This window comes from Geotrypetes seraphini, chromosome 3, assembly GCF_902459505.1.
Source record: "Geotrypetes seraphini chromosome 3, aGeoSer1.1, whole genome shotgun sequence".
NCBI classification, from domain to species: Eukaryota; Metazoa; Chordata; class Amphibia; order Gymnophiona; family Dermophiidae; genus Geotrypetes; species Geotrypetes seraphini.
Genome location: NC_047086.1, coordinates 286,731,097 through 286,754,863, shown reverse-complemented (window position 1 = coordinate 286,754,863; position 23,767 = coordinate 286,731,097). Strand labels below are relative to the sequence as shown.

The following is a 23,767-nucleotide window of genomic DNA, read 5'->3' as shown; positions in this document are numbered from 1 at the left end:
AAGGGGACGGTGGAGATGGGGACGGGGCGGTGAAGGGGACGGCGGGGACGGGGCGGTGAAGAGGATGGTGGTCCGGGGATGGGGCAGTGACGGGAACAGAATTTTTCCCCGTGTCATTCTCTAGTGTGAATGCCCTTTGGTTACGAATGCTGTTCTCTTTACTGTTGACAATTATTGTAGTTCTTTTCCTTCCTTTTTGCTTTTAGTCATTATATTGTACACCATTGTGATTTGCTAGTTAGCAACAGCGATATAGCAAGTCCTAATAAATTATAAAGCACATGTTCCCTAAGAAGTTTACAAAGCATTAAGCTTTGGAAGGCTAAGTCTCCCCAGCTCAGGGAGAGACTTAACTTCAGGAGAGAGGGAAAGGTCAGTCTGTGACCTTTCTCTCTCTCCTGCTGCTTTCCCAGCTGTAGCATAAACAATGTGAAAATGCACGGGACCTAACCTGTGCACACTGCTGCCGGGTCTTCCAAGTTATGCACCTCTACCTGTGATGTAACTTCCTGCCTTAGAGGGTCATGTATAGGGTTACCAGATGTCCTGGAAAACCTGGATATGTTCTCTTTATAGAGGACTGTTCGGGTTCCTGGATGGACTTTCCAAAACCTGGCAGTTTGTCTGGGTTTTGGAAAGCCCTCGGCTCCAGCCGCATCTGGAGGGCCTTCAACAAGCATGTGTGAATTGGTGCTCTATTTGAGAGTGGTGAATATTTGGATATAGCATCAGAAATTGGATTTGAATCTCTCTAAAACAGAATTACTGTATTTTTCAGACCATAAGATGCACTTTTTCCACCCCCCAAAAAAGGGGCTGGAACAGGGTCTTATGGACCAAGTACACCGCACGACCCCCCCCCCCCGGTACCTTTTTTAAGTGGTGGTGGTCCAATGCTGTCTCCTGCTGGATGGCTGTCTCTTTGCAGAGCGACGCTCAATGTAGGAACGCGACCTTTGCACTTCCTGCCTGGTCCCTCACCGCAATGTGAATGGCTGCAGTTACTGACTGCAGCCAATCACAGAGCGGCATGGGACCAGGCAGGAAGTGCAAAGGTTGCACTCCTGCGTTATGTGTTGCTCTGCAGAGAAAGGCATCCATCCAGCAGAAGACTGCGCTGGACCATCGCTACTTAAAAAAGGTAACCGGGAGGGGGGCTTCGGGATGTAGGCTGCTTCTTCGGGCTGCGGGCGGCTTCGAGCTGCAGGCTGCTTCTTCGGGCTGTGGCCGGATTTGGACTTCCCATTACCAGACCACCAGACGCACCTATGTGTAGAGGAAGAAAAACTAAGAAGAAAAAAATTTTTCATGGTTTTTCCTCCTCTACAAGTGGGTGCATCTTATGGTCCGGTGCGTCTTATAGTCCGAAAAATGCACTATTAGATGGGCCGTGGCCCTTTTCTGCCATCATTTTCTATGTTTCTATTATGGAATTATTGACGGGTAGAGTGGAGGATCCAGACTGGCCAGAGGAAATTGAAGTGGATACTATGATAATTTCAGTTAAGAGGAAGATTAAGGTTTTAAGTGTTTGGTTGGATTCAACTTTGTCAATAAGAGAACAAGTATTAGCTATTGTTAAATCCTTCTTTTTTCAGATGCATCTTTAAGGAGGTTGAATCATATACTTATGATTTTAGAATAGTAGTTCAGTGTATAGTTCTACAAAGATTGGACTACTGCAATGCTTTGTATCTTGGGATGGTATCTTCTGAAGGTGAGGCATTGCAAGTGGTTCAGAACACTATTGCGCGGTTGATCTGTGATGGTAGTTTCTCATTTTTTGAAACAATTGTACTGGCTGTCTGTTAAAAGTAGAATTGTATTTAAAGTATTGGTAATGACATTTCAGGCAATTCATTTTGGAATATTGTGGTATCTATCTCAGGTAATGACATGGTATAATCCACAATGCTTACTGAGATCTGTGGTAGTGAAGCATTTATTAGTTGATTTCACAAGATTAAATATGCTGATACTAGAGCTAAGGCTATTTCAGTGACTGGAGTGCAAATGTGGAACAACTTAGAGCAATTATGGATGATAAACAATATACAACAATTCAAAAAGTTTTTGAATACAGTACTTCCTTATTTGCAGAAACGTTTTGGGTTTTTTTTTAATGTATGCAGAATATTAATTTTTAGGTGATTACAGAATTATTAATTAACTTATGTTAAATGTGAAGAATGTTTTATGTTGGTGTTTATTATGTATGTTTGCTATGGTACCCATTTAGGTTTTAAGCGGACTATTTTTGGTTTAAAAAAAAAAAATTAAATAAATAACTTGTTTAGCTGTAGACATATCCCTAAACCACAGAATAATATGGATTATCTGTCATACGCTTGTTTAGGAGGCAAAACATTGTTCGCTAACATAACCTGAATAATTTTTGCTTTCTAGGGAGAGCAAATTGACTATGTTGCTCCGGGAGTCTTTGGGAAATATGAACTGTCGCACCACTATGATTGCTCACATTTCAGCAGCTGCGGGCAATTATGCAGAGACACTGTCCACTATCCAGCTTGCTTCCCGGGTCCTAAGGATGAAGAAAAAGAAAACAAAGGTAAGAATAAAACACAGAACTTCTAGTACCTGTTTAGATTAGGAAGAAAAAAACTGAAGAACTCTATCAGAAAGCAGGTATAAATGTCCATGGTGTTAATCTAGCCATGATTTTTGCTGATTAACCCCTGGACATGTGGAGGGGTATTTTCAAAAAGGAGTCCAAGTTAGAATAGAAACGCTGAGCTTATAACATCCAAAATGGACGTCCATCTTACATGATTTTCCAACAGGAAATCGGTCCAAACTTCCTGTTTGAAAATATTTATGAGATGAACATCCGTGTGCTGAAGATGTCCTGCATAGACAGCCATTTTTCAAATGGAAATGTCCAACAAATGAAGGGCAAAAAAGCAAGGGCAAGAATGTCTGTCTGCAGCATTCTTAGAAGAATGGCCACACAGATATCTCTGCAAAACAGAGAGGCAGCCTACTGGTTAGTGCAATGCACTTTATTTTTTTTATTTTTATTTTATTTATTAAGTGACGTGCTGAGGAAATCTGAAAAGCTGGTGACACGCTGCCGGCAGCACTTTCAGCGTGTCACCAGCTTTTCAGATTTCCTCAGCACGTCACTTATTGGACCCCTGATGAAGATTATACGAAACACGGACCGTGTTGGGTCCCTTGCCTGGTAAAAGGTTTTTAATCTAATGTTTTATTCGTTATAAATAAAGGCTGCCTGCATCGTGTACAAAGTCTGCAGTTTTTTGTTTTGTTTGCTCTGAATGGCAACTCCAGTCATTATAAGTAATAATTTGTTGTTATTTGCAGAAATCTGACTTTTGGCTCTCATTAAACAGAGACCCACTTTCCTCTTATTTTGTAATTGTGAACCCTCCAGTGGTCAACTGCTCAAACAGAAAACCTTTTTGTATCCTGGGCGTGACTAAAACAGGTCTAATTTAGGGCATCCTTGTTTTTAGGCTTGGATTTTTCTTCTCCTTAAAGCTGCTGTTTGGACATGGACATCCACATCAAGTAGATTTCAAGGGGGTCATGGTTTGGGTAAGGTTTGGGAATGATTTGGGTGTGGCTAGGGAATCATCATTTATGAGGGAAAATTTCCATATTGGGATTTATACTTGCTTAAAGGCACATATGGATGGTGACAGGACAAAAGTGCACCGGACAAAGCCATGCCAACATTACAGAGCAGACAATTGAGCGCAAGACTCCAGTGTGCCGCCGTAAAAGTTTATTTTAAAGAGCTCCGTGGGGGCGTGGAGGGGGAACCCCCCCAGTTTACTTAATAGTGTTCGCACTGCCATTGGGGGGGGTGTAACCCCCCACATTATTCAGAAAACTTAACTTTTCCCCCTAAAAAATAAGGAAAAAGTTGTTTCCTCTATAATGGGGGTGAGTGTTCCCTCTAAGCTGAGCAGGTGTCCTCCAGCTGCATTGCTACCACTAGGGGGTGGAATATTTTCAGTCGCTAAGGACAGGTATGTTCCCTGGAGTCCTGCAGAACTTGCCTGTCCCTCACAATTGAAAAATGTGACAGTAAAACAGCACCCTCTATTGGTGAGACTGTGGGTGGAGGACTCCTGCTCAGCTTAGAGGGAACAGTGGTTCCAACCCCTAACCCCCCCCCCAACGGCAGCGCGAACACTATTAAGTAAACTGGGGGGTTCCCCCCTCACACACACCCTCGGAGCTCTTTAAAATAAACTTTTACGGTAGCGCGCTGGAGTCTTGCGCTCAATTGTCTGCTCTGTAATGTCGGCATGCCTTTGTCCGGTGCGCTTATGACTGTGAATCCATATGAATTGTTGCTTTTTTTTTGTATATTTTATTTTTAACAGTATAACAGCTTCAAAAATACTAATAAAAGAGCAACAGCTATAGGCCATAATAAGAAACCTGTTCACTACTTGTCTTTTTTTTTTTTTGCTTTCACTTCATCCCTAAGAGCAACACCCCATAACTTGAACTCTCCTCCTCCCCTCTTTTCTTTGTAAATACTGGGTCTGATTCTACAAATGGCTTATAAGTTGAAGGTGCTCTTAGTTGTAGCCGTCAATCATCTGCTAGACGCCATCTATAGAATTGCTCCTAGTGGCACTTAAGCATTGTTAAGCACTGGTAGGCATTAAATTCTTCGGCAAACTGCCATTTAAGCCAGGACTGGATTCATTTAGGTCATTTTCTTGACCTAAATGAATCCATGCCCAAATTCTGCCCCTAACTATGCCTTTGTGCTATTAGGTGCCTCGGTGTAGACACCTACCAAGTTAGGCGCCTACCAGCTAGTTAATTTTTAAGCATTTTTTAATTGGATTTTAATGGCACTTTCAACTATCAGCACTGATTAAGCCAATTAAAAAAATTAAGTTAGGTGCCTAGATCAGTTAGGTGCAGCAATCTAGGCGCATTTATGGAATCAGGGCCACTATGTCCAACCGGTGAGGTTCCTTGCACCAAATCCAGATTAGGAATGTATAGATTTTTTTTTTGCTTGTTTTATTTATTTATTTGGTTTCTGTCCCGTCCTCCCAGAAGAGTTCAGAATGGGTTACAAGAGAACATCCACAGTTGGTTGACGGACAGAATTTCTCATCAGGGATTAAGGGAGTCATTCTCTTTCATTCCATATGGTTTATGTCCACCTCCAAATTGAAACCACTTAAAATTACAATCTCACTACTTAATCGGTGGCACTTACAAATGTTGGTTTGTGAAGCATGGAAGTTGTGAACTTTATTTATTTTTTAATGCCAACAAAAAGTGCAATACAATAATGATAATCAACCAAGCACTTATAACCAATCAGTATCTATACAAAGATAAAAATTCCCTCCCCCATCCATCATTAACATCAGGAATAATACCAAAACAAAATATATACCCCCTAGATGTGGGGGGTAAAAAACAACAGAAAATAAAGATAAAGGACAACTATTGCAAATCTACAAAAAACCTCAATGGACCCCAAACTAGTTTGAATATCTTATTATGCCCCAGCATGTCAACATTCATTTTCTCATACTTATAAGTTAAACATAAGCTCGCCTACAAAAAAGGAAAAACTAAGGTGATCCCAATTCTTCCAATTATGAGTAATCATTTGCATGGAAGTTGTGAATGCACCACCTCTGTGTATATGTGCTGCTTCATGTAGAAGCTTCTGGACTGGACTGGATGAGTTACTTGATATACCACTTATCTCAATGTATTTAAGTGGGTTTACATAAAAAAAATTCATACAAAAAATATCCAAGGCAACAACAAAAAAAATTCAACTCACAGTTTCAAAGATAAAAATAAAAAGTAGTGCTAAACAGCTATGGGGCTCATAATAAAAAAAAAACATCTAAAAAGTGACCTAAATTGCTACTTGGACGATCAAAAAGCCTGATCGTCCAAGTACCTATAATCAAAGCTGGTTTTAGACGTATCTAAAACCAGCTTAGACCTTTCTCCTGCCTCTAAATGCACAGAGAGAAAGAGGCATTTTTAGAGGCGGGGAAAGGGCGGGAGGTGGGCCGACCTACACCTAGGCGTACAACAGGTATAACCAAAACATTAGACAGGTTGCCTAGTCAACACTTATACGTTTTGACTTAGACCAAGTCAAAACAGGTATAAGTGCCGAAAAAGGGGCCGCTGAGCTGATGGCAGCTGGCGTGATTAGTTCAGCGGCCCGTCAACCTACCCACCCCCCCACCGCAACCATCGCAGCAGGAGAGATACCTCATCTCCCTACCACGATGCGATCACCCCTCTACCTGAACAACCGCTACCCGTGGCAGGAGAAATGCCCAATCTCTCCTGCCGCGGGTTGTGGCAGTTCATGTAGAGGAGTGATCGCATCGTGGCAGGGGAAATAGCCAATCTCACAGACCGTGATACATCACCCCCCCCCCCGACGACATTAGGGCAAGAGGGAGCCCAAGCCCTCTTGCCCCGCGAACCCCAACCCCCCCCCCCGACGACATCGGGGCAAGAGGGAGCCCAAGCCCTCTTGCCCCGCGGCACCCCCGATCTCCCTGACACTATCGGGGCAGGAGGGAGCCCAAGCCTTCCTGCCCCGCGATCCCCAATCCCCCCCTGCCAAGTCCGATCTGGTCAGGAGGGAGCCCAAGCCATCCTGGCCACTCGACCCCCACCCCCTACAAGATTGGGCAGGAGGGAGCCCAACCCCTCCTGCCCAGGCAGACATCCTACCCCCCCACCCCCACTAAAATAGGGGCAGGAGGGATCCCAGGCCCTCCTGCCCTTGACTCAACCCCAATAACCGCCCCCGATCGCCCCCCCGCTGACCCCCCCCCCCAATCCCACTCCCCCGTACCTGGGCATCGTTGGCCGGACGGACAGGTGCCAAGCCCGCCCATCCGGCAGGCCAGCCAGCACAGTAATGGGGCCAGATTGGCCCAGAAGGCTCAAACCCTGCCCACAGGTGGGGCCTGAGGTGCCTGGGCCAACCAGAATAGGCCCAGGAGCCTTAGGCTCCTCCTGTGGGCGGGAACTTAAGCAAATGGGCCGGGTTGGGTCCATGTGTCTAAGGCCCCACCCACAGGAGGGGTCTAAGGCTCCCAGGCCTATTCTGGCTGACCCAGGCACCTCAGGCCCCACCTGTGGGCGCGGTTTGAGCCACCTGGGCCAATTCAGCCCCATTCCTGCACTGGCTGGCCTGCCGGACAGGCGGGCTTGGCACCCGTCCATCTGGCCAACGATGTCCAGGTATGGGGGGTGGGATTGGGGGTGGGGGGGGGTCATGGGTCAGCGGGGGACTGATCGGGGGTTCGTAGGGGTGGTCGTGGGGGGGTGAGTCGAGGGCAGGAGGGCCTGGGATCCTTCCTGCCCCTATTTTAGGGGGGGTTCAGGGTAGGGGGTCCACTTGGGCAGGAGGGGATGGGCTCCCTCCTGCTCGATCTTGTAGGGGGTGGAGGTTGAGTGGCCAGGAGGGCTTGGGCTCCCTCCTGGCCGGATTGGACTCAGTGGGGGGGGTTGGGGATCACCGGGCAGGAGGGCTTGGCCTCCCTCCTGCCCCGATAGTGTCGGGGAAGTCTGGGGTGCTGTTTGGCAAGAGGGCTTGGGCTCCCTCTTGCCCTGATGTCATCGGGGAGGTTGGGGATTGCAGGGTAAGAGGGCTGGGCTCCCTCTTGCCCCAAACATAATCAGGGGTACGGGAGTGCCGCGGGGCAGGAGGGCTTGGGCTCCCTCCTGCCCCAAACGTAATCGGGTTCAGGAGTGCCACGGGGCAGGAGGGCTTGGGCTCCCTCCTGCCCCAATAGTGTCGGGAAGGTTGGGGGTGCTGCAGGGCAAGAGGGCTTGGGCTCCCTCTTGCCCCGATATCGTCGGGGGGGGGGGGGGATACTGTAACCGGTGTTGTTTTTGACAGACACCAGTTACAGAATCCAGCTTTTAGGCGAAGGACTGGCTCCTCCTTCGCCTAAAAGCCCTTGTTTTGGATGTTTGGGGCTTAGGCTTTTTTAGATTGATTATATGGTATAAGTTTAGATGTAGTAGTGGTCTGGGCGTTTAAACAGCTGAACGTAGAGGCAGGCCATTATTTTAAAAAAAACCTCCTTTTGGACATTTTTTTTGATAATGGACATTTTCCCTGCTTCTATTTTTAACTTTTAAGGCCTTAGGCCAAAAGGGGACTTAGACGTTTTTTTTTATTATGCCCCTCCACGTCTTTAGTTCTTTACGAAATCCTAAATAGTTGTAATGCAACTTATTGTAGCTGGTAACATATTCCACAATGAAGGATTCAAGTAGCAAAAGGCTCGCCTCCAAATATTTATTTTATTTATTTATTTAAAAATTTATATCCCGCTTAAAACCTAGGTGGTTTCAAAAAAACATACACAATCCATTAAAAGACATTACATATACACATATAATAAAACGGCTCAATATCTGCACAACTGCTCAACCATTCGCTTGCTCACATAAATGCACTTACAAACAACTGTGTCTTTAAGAATTTTTTTAAGATGCCTGCCAGCACACATATGCACTTGCCCCAGCAAAGTATTCCAAAGTTTCATCCCAACTATTGAAAACATTGAGTTACGTACCTTGGCTAGTTTATCCACTGACAGCCTCATATTACTTTTAGATTTTAATGCCCTCCCAGGACAATATACCACCAGTATGTCATAAAAACATGTGAGAACTACATGATACATAGTCTGATGAATTATTGACAGCACCTTATACTGTAATAGAAGTCAACCTGACCATTTAAATTATAGGAAGCAACAAAAGGTTTGTTGTTCTGGTCTAGCTAATACACTCAAAAAATAAAAGAACCTTGGCACATATATAAATATGTCATTGGAACCCCCTAATAAAGTCAAAAGTCTGGAACAGCAGAATCTTAGAGATAAGCTCTGCCTTATTCCTTAAAGGATTATACATTTCACAAATCGGTATTTTTCTTCTTTTTTTAATATCTTTATTCATTTTAAAAACCAACATCAAGTGCAACATATAATCAAACCATGTACAAAATAAACAGCACTTAAATACCATCAAATGATATAATAAATACATATCCCTTCCCCCCTCCACCCTTCCATACAGCGTAAAGACAAACAAGAGTAATACAAGTGATCAAGACAAACTTACAATCAAATAATATATTAAAGGCATAATCCCCCCCCTCCCGCCCACCCCGGATGTGTATAATCAAAGGGCTAAAACTAATATTCAATCTTTACAAAATTTTGTCAATGGGTCCCAAACCTCCTTGAATTTTTTATAATGTCCCAATAGTATCGCACTCATACATTCAAATTTATATTCAAATATATTTTATTGAGCAAACAAAGCTGCAACAAAGCAAGGATACCAATAAGCAAAACAGCTCAACAGTTTAGAAAAATACCCCCCAAAGAACCCCCCCACACCCGCCCTCATTCAAACCCAAACAACCCCCCTATCTCCCTCCCACCCCGGGTCCTCCATCCAAATATATATTACCATGGAAATATCAAAGAAAATAGAGCACCAAACTAAACAAAAGGAATCTTAAAACAAGAATCAACAGTTAAGCACCCGGCTACGAGCCAAAGGAGTCAAGGTAGTCCAAAAAGGTTCCCAAGTGCGCTGAAAAATGCGGCCTGGGAGAGAAGAAAGATCCTTCACATCCCTCCTCTCCCACATCGGGAGAGTAATCATGCGGCATCGCCATAGAGAATAGTCTGGAGCATCAGTCTCAAGCCATTTCAACAAAATACATTTTAGAGCAATCAGGACAGTCCACTTGAGGAAAGCTGCAACTCCTATACATTCAAATTTATAAGTTTGGCTCAAGGATTCCCACCAAAAACTATAGTTTAACCTGTCCCAATTTTTCAAAATAAGTTGTATGGCAACTCCTGTCATGATAAGAAGTAGTCTATTATTAAATGGAGTTATTGGATTTTTGGTCCTCAATAACGTACCAAACAGCACTACATCATACGTGAATGCCAATGGAACTTCCAGTATTATAGTAATTTGACCCCAAATGGATCGCCAAAATTTAAGTATCAAGAGACAAAAGAAGAGCAGATGATCCAGTGTCCCTATCTCGAGATAACAGTGCCAGCATCTATTTGATTTTGAACTATCTAGCTTTGGTAATCTAACAGCGGTCCAAAAACGTCTATGCAACAAAAAAAACAAGTTTGTCTCATAGATGCTGATGCTGTACATCTCATCCTCCAAGACCAAATCCGTGGCCATTGAGTCGCAGAAATATGCTGCTTAATCTCAGTGCTCCAAATATCTTTTAAGCCAGTTTTAGGTTTCTTATTCAAATATTCCGACATTAATTTGTACCACTTGGCGGCCTGATGCCTTAGGAAATCTGTCTGGAAGCAAAGGCCTGGCAAGCTATACTGATTTTTTAAATTTCGCCTATCAGGGAACCCTTTATGAATGGCCTGCTTCAACTGCAACCACTTCTATATTTGAGACTTTGCAATGCCAAATGATTGTTGCAGTTGTGAAAATTCAAGCAGTCTCCCATTTGATAACACATCATCTTAAGTACATATACCTGTCTGTATCCAATGCTTCCAGATGATCTTAAACTCGCCAATTTGAATCTTGGAGTTCAGCCATAAGGACTGACATGTGGATTGATGAATCAGAATAGATGTTAGGTTATTAATAAATTTTAATGTTTGCCATGTGGAAACTAAAATTCTATTGTCCTTATAAAGCCTAGGTAACTTGATACTTAAAACATGACACAATCGCAATGGAGACAGGAGTTGCCATTCCAAGTAAAACCAGTCCGGAAGATGCTCCATGATCTCAGGAAGGATCCAATACATACCCTAACACAGTATATAGGCCTGATGAAACCTAAAAAAGTTTGGGGAATTTACCCCACCTGCCACAATTGGTTTTTGTAAAGATACTAAAGCAACTCGAGCAGTTTTACCCAGCCAAATAAATTTAGTAAGAATACTATTCAATTTCTTATAAAAGGACCCCTGAAAATAAACTGGCAACATGGTAGCAAACCACAGGAAAAATCAGCATTTTAACCGTTTGAACTCTCCCCCACCAAGACAGATGTAATGGGTTCCATTGCTCACACATTTCTGAGACCTTTAGCAATAAGGATTTTTCATTTACTTTCATTGTATCTTCCAGTGTTTTTTGAATCCAAATACCTAAATATTTTATACCCTCTTCTTTCCAAAGAAAAGGGAATGAGTCAAATAATCCCTTTGGACAGTGTACATTTAGCGGAAGAATCTCTGATTTACTCCAATTTATTTTTTTATTTTTCTTAATTGTGAAATTATGTCATAGAAGATTTATGATATTTTTGTGATATAATAAAAGAACACTTAATTGTAAGTAATAGAGTACCCACACCTCTAAATTTTCAGAATCTGAGACTTATAGTAGAGATCCATCCATTCAAGTTGGTACAGGGAAGGAGCATGCACACATGACGATGGGGGAGGGGCACTGTCCTGGGCACTGCTCACCCTCGCTATGCCACTGGTGATTGTACTTAGGTGTTCTAAAAGGAAGTAAAAAAATATAGTATGTAAGATCAAGCACTGTTTAATATATCTGTTCAAAAATGCATTGCATTTTAGATAGTGAGTGAATGTGAATGTGAAAATAGTTTGCTCTTACTGGGGATTTCCTTTTGAGTACTATATTATTCCTGATACAATCGCAATTGGCAAAGGTTATGCAAATATCATTGTACTGTATTGCATGAACCTTGACTTGATTACTCATTAGCAATGAAGTAGCTTGCAAAATAGAAATTTTACAGTCTAGTGAAATAAATTTTTCTCATATGCAAGGAGCTTTCCCTGCTTACTGTCTACATGTAGGCTTATTTTACACTTGAAAAGTGTCAGAAAATGTACAGATCTGAGCACAGAACTTCATGCATCGTGCAGTAGAATCTAGCTGTAGTTTGTCAAGGTAGACCAGGGGTTTCAATCATTACATGAAAATTTATCTCCTTTTATTTTGGATACTGAACTTGTACGAAACAGATGGGTTTGTTTTGGGAATAGTTCTAGATCAGCAGTCTCAAACACGCGGCCCACGGGCCGCATGTGGCTCTCCAGGTTTTATTTGCTGCCCGCGGTCTGGAGGCGATCATTCTCTTCCTTTTGGAGCAGCAGCCGGCTCGTTCGTTCAAAGCCGCGGGTTGGCGGCTCCTTGCGCTATCCATTCCTGCATCGGAAGCCTCTCTGATGTCACAACATCAGAGAGGCTTCAGACGCACACGGATCTCGCAAGGAGCCGCCACCCGCGGCTTTGAACGAACGAGCCGGCCAGACACGCTGCTGCTCCAGTGGCGTACCAAGATGGGGAGCGGTCCACTGTTCTCCCTAGAGTGCGGCTCGCGGCTCGTCTAGAGCAGTGGTGCCCAACCTGCTTCCCTTCCCTTCTCACTGCTGCCATCGGGGATCAGGCTGGCACCGTGTTCTTTGATCTCCCTGCTTCTCTTTCCTGCGGGGCCGACCAACTCTCGCGGCCCGACATCAATTCTGACATTCAACTCTTTCTGTGAAGAACTAAACTGCCTATATCTCCTCTCAAATCTAACCCTAACCTAATGTTCGACCCTACCTTTCACATATCCCTTTTCTTCCCTTTGGGAAACAGCAAAATGTAACTTTTACTTCCTAATGTTCTCTCCTAAGTGTATATTAGTACGTCTGTATTGTCAGTTTTGTCACAGCCCCTTGATATTTTTTATGTAAAATAACTAGTCTCTTTGTCTTATGCTATAACCTTTTTACTATGTAATTCGCTTAGTTTTTGATAAGCGAAATATCAAATTCAAATAAACTTGAAACTTGAAACTTGACATCGAGAGGACGTTCTGGCTAGCCAATCGCTGCCTGGCTACCCGGAACGTCCTTTCCAACGTTAGAATTGACGTCGGGCAGTGAGAGTTGGTCGGCCCTGTGCAGAAGAGAAGCAGGGAGATCACGGCCTATTCCCGACAGCGGCAGCGGCAGCAGCCTATTCCGCAGCGGCGGTGGCATGGGGGAGGGCAGGAAGGAAGGAAGAAAGAAAGAAAGAAAGAAGGAAGGTGGGCTGGGGACAGGGAGCCAGAAAAAAAAGCAAAAAATGGGGCACAGAGGAAGGAAGGAAGAAAGAAAGAAGGAGGGGGACAGGGAACCAGAAACAAAGCAAAAAATGGGGCACGGAGTCAGAGAAAGACAGACATAGAGAAAGAAAGAAAAAGTTGGGGGGAGGGAATGAGGTCTTGAGAAGAGAAAGCATACAGGAGGCTGAAAGAAGGGAAGAAGTATTGGATGCACAGTCAGAAGAATAAAGTGCAACCAGAGACTGATGAAATTACCAAATAAAGGTAGGAAAATTATTTTTTTTTCAATTTAGTGATTGAAATGTGCCAGTTTTGAGAAAGAAAAGATATTGAACTTTAAATGTGGGTGCCGCAGAAAAAATAGTTAATGTCTTATTAAAGAAATGACAATTTTGCATGAGGTAAAACTCTTTATAGTTTATATATCTTTACTTTTAACTGTTAAAGGAAAGTTTTATAAACTATAAAGAGTTTTACCTCATGCAAAATTGTCATTTCTTTAATAAGACATTAACTATTTTTTCTGCGGCCCTCCAAGTACCTACAAATCCAAAATGTGGCCCCGCAAAGGGTTTGAGTTTGAGACCACTGTTCTAGATGCTAATTTGATATTTCAGGGACACACGTCTCAACTGACTAAGGTCTGTTTTTATTTCATGCAAGGAATTTGATTACTGTGACCTTACTTGGACTAGAAAGATTTATTCTTGTTATTTCATGCCTGGATGCTTAGTACACTGGACTATAGAACTAGTCTTCTGTCAGTTATTACTGTTCATTCTCTTAAAGGGCTTCAATTAATACAAAATACTGTCATTTGACTGTTATGTCATGTTCATAGATTTGCAGAAAAATACTGTAATAACGAAACACACTTCTACTTGTCATAAAAAACAAAACAGGCACGACCGTCCTAGGCTTCAAGAGCAAACTAGATGCATATCTCCTTAAGAGAGGCATGTAAGGATATGGTGGACTATAAATTACGACAGGTGTACACCTGGCAGGGCCTCCGCGTGTGCGGATCGCCGGACTTGATGGACCGAAGGTCTGATCCGGAGATGGCATTTCTTATGTTCTTATGTTCTTATACATAAAAAGGCTTATCTGCGTTAGAAAGGTCTATTACACCAGCGTTTTACATTCATGGCTGTTTCAGGGTGTGGGCAGATGCAGACATAGGAGAGCCATTGTAGCCATTCCTAATTAGACATGATGATAGCACAGGATTGATTCAATATCAAAATACAAACTTAATTTCACATATAAATAAATATTTGCTTTCCCCTTCCTATCTTGATTTTAGAAAATTATTGAAGACCCAATTATTTGATAAATTTGTATCCTAATTGTATTCTGTCATCTTTTTAAAATTTTATGCATGTCTTATGTTTTATTATCTGATGTACTTCCATTTTAAATTGTATTCTTTGCTGTATGTTCAGTTTTTATTTGTTGTGAACCGCCTAGAACCATTATTATTATTATTAATCTAATCTTCAGTCTTATATCATTCCCCAAGGGGACTTGACCCGGTTAACAAACTTTAAGTTAATAATACATTAATGAGACAGTAATGAATATTAACATTCAACAATTGATTAGAGAAATTCTCAAAGAGACATTCTCTTTCAACTATCTGTTAGGAATTTCTTAAACAGATACGTTTTCAAAATTTTTCTAAAATAGGTCAAAGATAAAGAAGTTCTAAGAATGTGAGAATTTACCCAAAGTTTGAATCCCTCTGACAGATGGAAATTTTAATTTAAATTTATGTATATTCCTAGTAGACTGAAGACGATGCGAATTAAAAGAAAGAGGAAACAGTGGTGAAGAAAATCCCATATAAACTCTTAAAAACAACATTAGCACACTTAGGCCTCCTTTTATTAAGCTGCGTTAGGACTTTAACACGCGGAATAACGCACTACATTGCTCCGCGTGCTAGACCTTAACACCAGCATTGAGCAGATACAGTGGATTTAAAATTTGTGTTTCACATGGGTTAGGCATCAGGCTGTCCAAAGGAAACAGCAGAGAGGGCCAGGTCTTCAAACGAGCCACACTTTAATGGCAACCAATGCAGTCTACAACATGCCCAGGTCTGGCTGTCCAAGCAAGTTGACCCCCCAGACCAGACCACAAGATGCTAAAAGAAGTCTCCAAAAACCCTAAAATGTCATCACAGGACCTACAGCAGGCTCTTGCTACTGTTAATGTGAAAGTGCATGCTTTTACAATCAGAAAAAGTCTGCACAAATTGAACTTGCCTGGGAGGTGTGCATAAAGGAAACCTTTGCTCTCTATGAAAAACATCAAGACCAGACTGAAGTTTGCCACAGAGAATGTAGACAAACACCAGGACTTCTGGAATAGTGTTCTATGGACAAATGAGTCTAAAATTTAATTATTTGGACACCAGAAAAGAGGACATGTTTGGCATACACCAAATACAGCATTCCAGGAAAAGAACCTCATGCCAACTGTGAAGCACGGAGGTGGAAGTGTCATGGTTTGGGGATGCTGCAGGACCTGGCCAGCTCACCATCATAGAATCCACCATGAATTCTACCATGTATCAGAGGGTGCTTGAGGAACATGTGAGACCATCTATAGGAAATTTAAAGCTGAAATGGAACTGAACCCTGCAACACGACAATGACCCAAAACATACCAGTAAATCCACTAAGGACTGGCTGAAAACTAAGAAATGGAGAGTCCTGGAGTGGCCGAGTCAAAGCCCTGATCTAAATCCCATTGAGATGCTGTGGGGTGATTTGAAACGGACTGTACATGCAAGAAAACCCTCAAACATCTCACAACTGAAAGAATTCTGCATTAAGGAGTGGGCCAAACTTTCCTCAGACCAATGTCAGAGTCTGATAGATAGCTACAAGAAGTGTCTCACTGCAGTTATTTCAGCCAAAGGGGGGTAACACTAGCTATTAGGGTATAGGGTGTCCTAATTTATTCCTCAGTTAGAATATACATTTTTGTGGATATCTTGATTAAATCAAGGAAAAGTTTTGTTGTTTACCTGCAATTACATCATTTTCTTTTCCAGAGATAAATAAATAAAAGATTTTACATTGATATGTGAACATTTCTTAAGAATATTTCATGGGGTATCCTAATTTTTTCACGACTGTAATTTTGACAGTAGTATTTACATTTCAGGGAGCTGAGTTTTTTCAAGGCAGGATTTTAAGGGTATATTGTATAACATGTACAGCCTCTTTTACAAAGCCGCATGGCAACAGCCCCGAAACCCTTTAAATCTCTATGGGTTTCGGGGCCATTAGCGCAGCACAGCCACTAGCGCGGCTTTGTAAAAGAGGCCGCTAGTGTTGAGGATATTCTAGCTTCCTACCCTGAAGATAGTGGCTCTGATTTATGATCTATAATTAGTTGTTATGATATATATATTTTAACTTTTTATTTTTTGCTATATTTTACTTTGACTTTTTAATTCTTGCTATTATGTGTATTTTTTTTCATTTTCCTTATATTTTATTTCAATTTTTTTTAAATTTGTGGCTTTATGTTTTAATTTTGTTTGTTTCTTTTTTTTCAGTTTGTTGATATATGTTTCTATAATGTCTAATCTGTTCTGTTAATTTATATTTAATCATTGCTTCTAAGGTTTTGTAATTTTTAATTTCATTGTGAAAGGCAGTACAGTATATCAAATTAATAACCTGACCTGAAATACAACTGAACTGTATTTAATTGGCTTTAATACTGTTATAGAATTTAATTTCATCTATAGTTATGACAGTGTTCATTCCTGTTATCAAGAACTTAATTTGTATCTCATACTCTTTATTCATAGTATACTTCAAGCTCTTCTGGAGGAGAAAGTTCCTGTGAGGAAGGAAGAATGCGCAGACCAACCCAACTGAGACCGTTCCATTCCAGAAATGTAGTTGATGACCCTGACTTTCCACTTCTGAACCTATCAAGTGACCCTGACTACTCTTCCAGCAGTGAGCAATCCTGTGACACAGTCATATATGTTGGGCCAAATGGCACAGCACTTTCTGACAAAGAGCTGACTGATAACGAAGGGCCACCTGATTTTGTTCCCATAGTCCCCGTGCTTCAAAAAACAAAAAGTGATATCAAACTTGAGGAAGCAACTGAGGTTCTTTCCAATAAATCAGAGGGAGACTGCCTGAAATGCAATACTTTTGCTGAGCTGCAAGAGAGGCTAGACTGCATAGATGGTAGTGAAGAGACCAACAGGTTCCCCTTTGAAGAAGTACCAGCTCAATTAAGTGCAGACCACACAACAAAGTGCCCCATTTCAACTCAAGTGGCAGAACCAAAGTATTTATCAGATTCAAATAAAGCTGATAATGAAACAGACAGGCATCATCTTGATAGGGAAGCAAGGGAAAATATTAATCCAGCAGCTAACAAAATGCAAAGAAATAACTCACCTGTCTTGACTGGATCTCTGACGAACATTTCAACCCCTTCATCTCCTAGAAGTGTAACTGGTAGTTGTAGCAGTCAAGGCAGTTCTTCACAGTCACAGTTGGTACACAGTACAAGTCTGCAGGGAAGCAGAGAAGGCCTCAACACTTGTGGATTTGTTGAGGGAAAATCCAGAGCAATGGGTTCACCCCGCCTTGGCATAGCAAGTCTCTCCAAAACTGCAGAATATAAGCCACCAAACTCTCCTTCTCAGCGGTGCAAGGTCTACACTCAGAAAGGGGTATTGCCCAATCCCGTTCCACCATCATCCTTGAACAAGGACACACAGATCACATCTGGTGAGTCTTTGCTACAGCCAGAGATTCGAACACCACCAGTAGGAATGAGTCCTCAAATTCTGAAAAGATCTTTGTCTTCCACTAGTGGAGGCTCCGTGGAGTCTGCATTTGACGATCAGAAATCAAAAATTTCATTTGAACCCAAGAAAGAAGTTCTTAGCACCACCATGGTAACTGTGCAGCAGCCGTTAGAACTCAACGGAGAGGATGAGTTAGTATTCACCTTAGTTGAAGAGCTAACTATTAGTGGAGTCCTTGAGAATGGGCGTCCCACTAGCATCATCAGCTTTAATAGTGACTGTTCTGTGCAGGCCTTAGCTTCTGGTTCCAGACCTGTTAGTATTATTAGTAGCATCAGTGAGGATCTTGAGTGCTACTCTACTGCAGCACCCATTTCAGAGGTCAGTATTACACAATTCCTGCCACTTCCTAAAGCAGGGATAGATGAAAAAGTCAGAGACCATGGCAGCAGACGCTCATCTATTAGCTCTTGGTTAAGTGAAATGAGCACTGGAAGTGATGGCGATCATTCCTGTCACAGTTTTGTTGCACAGACATGCTACGGTCATGGTGAAGCAATGGCAGATGCTCCCAACCTCGAGTTGGCAAATGCCATACAAAATACTAATGTTGATATGCAAAGTTCCATGACTGATGATTTGTGCATCCTATCAGAAACATCCGCAGAAATGTTCGATAAAGCGTCGTCCATTAGGGGCTGCAAAATATCATCTTTGGGGAAAACTACTGTCACAATTTCAAACACATCAAACTTGAGTGGTTGTGAAGCTTATATCCCTATGAACACCAATATTACCCTTTACCCATGCATTGCTGTGAGTTCTTTTAATAAGGAGACTGATGCTGTATCAACGGATGTTTCACCTATTAATGCCCCCCATCCTCAGGAAAGTAAAGAGTCCAGCAACAGGATGGAAATCACGTTTGAAGATCCCTGGCTAAAACGGGAGGATGATGTGAAAAAAGACCACATTGGCTCCAGTGAAGGAGCAAGGCTTAATGCGGTGGTCAGTGCAATGAAACCTGAAGAAAGCAGAAAAGAAAACTCAACTGACAGGTTTAGCAGCAGCAGTGAAGAGGGAGCCACATCACCATTGTCTGATAGATTGAAAAGGATTGTAGATGGGTGTGAGATGGCATTGCCAAATTCTGCCACTCACAGTCCCGTTCATACAAATGATGGCTCCAAAACAGGCAGTATATCACAGGAGTTGCCAAAGGTTATGAAACAGGGAGATATAGAGAATAATTCTTTCAATTTTGTTGCTGAAAACAATGGAGATTGCCCTGCTGCTATGTCTCAGGCATCTAAGTCTACCTTAGAGAGGAGGGTTGCTTCTCCCAAGCACTGCCTTCTCTCTCGACCCAAAGGTGCGCCACCACTGCCTCCTGTAAGAAAGTCTAGTTTAGATCAAAGGAACAGGGCTAGCCCTCAGCACAACACTTGCAGCGATAGTCCATCTAGCCAACCTTTATCATCTTTAGCTGTTTTTCCAGATGAAATCAATAGTAAACTGAAGAGTTTGGTTGTGGACACCAGTATTAACAGCAGCAGCAAATTGTTCAGTGCCAAACTTGAACAGCTAGCAAGCAGAACTAATTCATTAGGACGGTCTAATGGGAGCCACTATGAATGCTTATCATTAGAAAGAGCTGGCAGTTTATCTTCAGTAAGTTCTAGAATGAGCCCTGTTAAAGACAGCACCATGCCACGGACTGGCAGAAGCCTCAGCCGTAGTGTATTGTCTTCACCTACTAATTCCTGTGTTTCCCAGTCTGCAGGTGCTTCACCAAAGTCCAGTCCATCTAAGATATCAGCAGTGAGCAAGCTCCTTCTAGCAAATCCTAAGGCTCGTAGTTTGTCTGCCTCCACCACTAAAACTCTCAGCTTTTCTACCAAGTCTTTGCCACAGTCTGTAGGCCGAAGTTCAAGCCTGCCTCCCAATGGGAAAAATTTATCCTGGTCAACCCAGTCTCTAAGCAGAAACAGAGGCACTGGACTTGCTTCAAAACTTCCTCTCAGAGCAGTCAATGGGAGGATTTCAGAACTTTTGCAAGGAAGCACTATCGCTAAGAGTTTGCACATGAGAGGAAACTCAGAGACAGATGAACGTGGCAGCCTCCATAGTGATGAAAAGCCCACTGTCCACACACTGCCTTCACCTTATAGTAAAGTCACCCCTCCTCGGAAACCACACCGTTGCAGTAGTGGCCATGGGAGTGACAACAGCAGCGTTCTGAGTGGTGAGCTGCCTCCTGCAATGGGGAAAACTGCCTTGTTTTACCACAGTGGTGGAAGTAGTGGCTATGAGAGCATGATGAGAGACAGTGAAGCAACAGGGAGTGCATCTTCAGCACAAGACTCTATGAGTGAGAACAGTAGTTCTCTAAGCGGGAGGTGCCGAAGTCTCAAAACACCCAAAAAGCGATCAAATCCAGGTAATGCATGCAGTTGTATATTTTAAGCAGTAACCAAGACACTGCACCTCAAGAGGTAATATGTAAGGCTGCCACCTGACCCCTGTCAATCTTGACAGGCTGAACCAATTCTGGGTTTGCCTTATTGCATTTCTGAACTGGTAATTAGATTTTCTTTAAGGTACAACTCTTTTCTGTTTCTTCTTTTCCTCTCATCTTAATTTTTTTTTTTCCTCATTGCTTTCTGATGAGCTTTGATGCTTGAGAGTTGAGGTTGGTTTAGTATTATATTATTCATGTTTTCTTTTGAGAAATGTACAATTAATGTTGTCTTAGGCTTCCACAGCTTACTTCACACCCTGAAGAAAGCCACAGCATGATGACTGAAACATCAGTTCTGCTTCCTCGGGTTCAGCAACACTCAGACAATTGGGTGTTTTTTTTAAAGAGTGTCGTGAAAAAGAGAGTCAGACTACAAGTTCATAGATGCAAATGTTGTAGGATTGGTGTGTCAGGGTAAACCTAGGGCAGTTGGTAATACTAAAAATTGCAGTTTGGGCAACATTGAAGGTTTGAGGGAAAACATAGTGCATCGTCCACCCCAAAAGTAACAAGATCCCCTCCATGTTATAGAATGCAATATTTTTACTGAGGACAATTTTCAAAATCTTTTATCTGGGTAAAATCTGCTCCTGTTGCTGCCTGATTTTTCTAGAATCCTAGATTTAGAAGCCTGTTGAAGCTAGGAGCATGAACTTAGGGCTTCTTTCATCAAGCCGCGCTAGTTGGGTTAACGCGCGTGACTTTTTATCATGCGCTAACCACCGTGCTGGCTAAAAACTACCGCCTGCTCAAGAGGAGGCTGTAGCGGCTAGCACGGCCGGCGGTTTAACGTGTGCTATTACGCGTGTTAAACCACTACCACGGCTTGATAAAAGGAGCCCTTAGGCACATCCCAGTTAAAAAGTTCAATCAGATTTGTTTGGCATGATTTACCTTTAGTAAACCCATGTTGCCTCGTATCTTGAAATCCATTAAATTATAAGAATTTCACTATCCTTTCCTTCAGCAACTTTTCCATTATTTTTCCAATAACTGAAGTGAGGCTTACTGGCCTGTAGTTTCCCACTTCATCTCTGCAACCACTTTTGTGAAGAGGGACCACATCCGCTCTTCTCGAGTCCCGTGGAATTTCTCATCTCTAAAGATTTATTGAACAAATCTTTAGGAGGACCTGGCAGAACCTCCCTCAATATCCTGGGATGAATCCCATCCGGTCCAGTAGCTTTGTCCACCTTCAATTTTTCATTTTGTTCATAAACACTTTCTTCCATGAATGGTGCAGGATCCACTCCATTCTCAGGTGTAACTTTGCTGACCAATCACGGTCCTTCTCCATGTTTTTCTTCTGTGAACACCAAACAGAAGTATTTGTTTAGTACATTTGCTTTTTCCTCATCACTCTCCACATAGCGATTTATACCTTCTTTCAGTCTCGTAATTCTATTTTTTTGTCTTCCTCCTTTCACTAATATACCTGATAAAAATTTTGTCTCCCGTCCTTATAATTTATAGCCATAAATCTCCACTCAATAACCCAATTGACTCCAATAAAGTTGTTTTGAATTAGGATTTTACTAAGGGCTTTCTCCAAGTACTGTATTTTTTGCACTATAAGACGCACTTGATCATAAGGCGCACCTAGGTTTAGAGGAGGAAAACAAGAAAAAAAACATTCCAAACCAAATTGTGTACTAATATATTTAATAAAATATACCAGGCTTTGCACCTAGCCTCCTTCACTCCTTGCCAGGCTCTGCACCCTGACCCCCTCCCTGCCAGGCTCTGCACCCTGTCCCCCCTTCCCTACAAGGCTCTTCACCCAGCCCCCTTCCCTTCTTGCCCTGAAAGGCTCTGAACCCAGTCCCCTCCTACCAAGCTCTGTACTCAGCCCCCTCACTCCCTACCAGGCTCTGCACCCAGCCCCCTTCCCTGCAGGCTCTGCACCTAGCCCACTTCCCTCCCTGCTCTACCAGGCTATGCAGCCAGCCCCTCTCCCTGCCAGGCTCTGCACTCTGTCCCCTTGCCCTGCCCTATACCCTGTCCCCCCTCTGGTGGTCTAGTTGTAGGCCAGGACAGGGTACAGATCAGGTCTAGAGGTACAAAGCAGGTCTAGTAGTAGGGCAAGTCTAAGTGGTAGGCAGTCCCAGCACCTTCCCCCCGGCACCTTTAAATTTTGGTAGGTCAGGTCTAAGTGGTAGGCAGTCCCAGTCCCTCCCCCCCTCTGGTACCTTTAAATTCTGGTGGTCCAGCAATATATCAGCAGGAGTGAGCTTTCCGCGCTCCTGCCCCTCCCTTGCTGTATGGCTGCCTCCTCACATCTTGCGGCCAGTGGCGCACAAGGCAGAAGCAATCTTTTCACGCTCCAGCCTTGCCCCGTGCCACTCCCTGAATGGCTGCCGTCAGTTCATGCGAGGTGCTTACTGACATCTAAGTGAAACCATGCCTACTATTCTCCCAGATTTTGCGCTTAGCCATGCCTACTTTCTGGTAGACACCTACCAGATTATTTATTTTTGAATAATTGTACATTTTTTTATGGTGCTTTCAATTATCAGCGCTAATTAAGAAAATTCAAGGGGTCCTTTTCTAAGGCATACTAGCCGATTTAGCGTGCGCTAAATGCTAACGCACCTTTTATAGTAAAAGACCCCCCTCAGTTAGGTGCCTAGATCAGCTGGGCATGCCGATCTAGGCACTGTTTATAGCAGGGGTAGGGAACTCCAGTCCTCGAGAGCCGTATTCCAGTTGGGTTTTCAGGATTTCCCCAATGAATATGCATTGAAAGCAGTGCATGCAAATAGATCTCATGCATATTCATTGGGGAAATCCTGAAAACCCAACTGGAATACGGCTCTCGAGGACCGGAGTTCCCTACCCCTGGTTTATAGAATCAGGGCATTAGTGACTAAAACCTTTTAAAAATGTACCCTCATTCTGTCTTTTTAAATATATGTCAAATCGACTGAGGATTGTCATTGCTTTGGTATGCTGCACTTTGGCTTAGTGAAAGATGCTCCTGTGATATTTGGCATTAGAAATGAGGCTCTTTAAATTCCTGTGTTGTCTAAGCTTTGAACATACAATGAAGTGTCTCTCTTATCTACCTCTTCTTTATGAAAAAATCAATCCTGCAAGAGTTTATAGTTTCATGATGCCTTAATACAGAGCTGTGGGAAGGAAAAAAGCATCCGTCCCCTTGAGAAATGCTTTCATAAATTGGATTTAAAAAAAAAAAATTAAAGTACCAATGAAAAGATTTTGTTGCCTTTCAAGATATGAGGGTGTCAAGAGCAATGAACCCCCTTGAGGTTTGTCATCACAGAATACACTGTGCCATAAAGAATATGGTGGCCTAGATGTGCTCATTTTGGGT

The 23,767-nt window shown here is 42.7% G+C and overlaps 1 protein-coding gene across 1 annotated transcript in view; it reads left to right on the top strand.

The window, feature by feature from the left end:
- KIF26B (kinesin family member 26B) overlaps positions 1-23,767 on the top strand; it is an 841,003-nt gene that overhangs the window by 759,115 nt on the left and 58,121 nt on the right. Inside the window, exons 11-12 of the mRNA XM_033938154.1 lie at positions 2,407-2,569; positions 16,947-20,352. Of these exons, the coding sequence (XP_033794045.1) occupies positions 2,407-2,569; positions 16,947-20,352 (3,569 nt within the window). The remainder of the gene's footprint in view (positions 1-2,406; positions 2,570-16,946; positions 20,353-23,767) is intronic.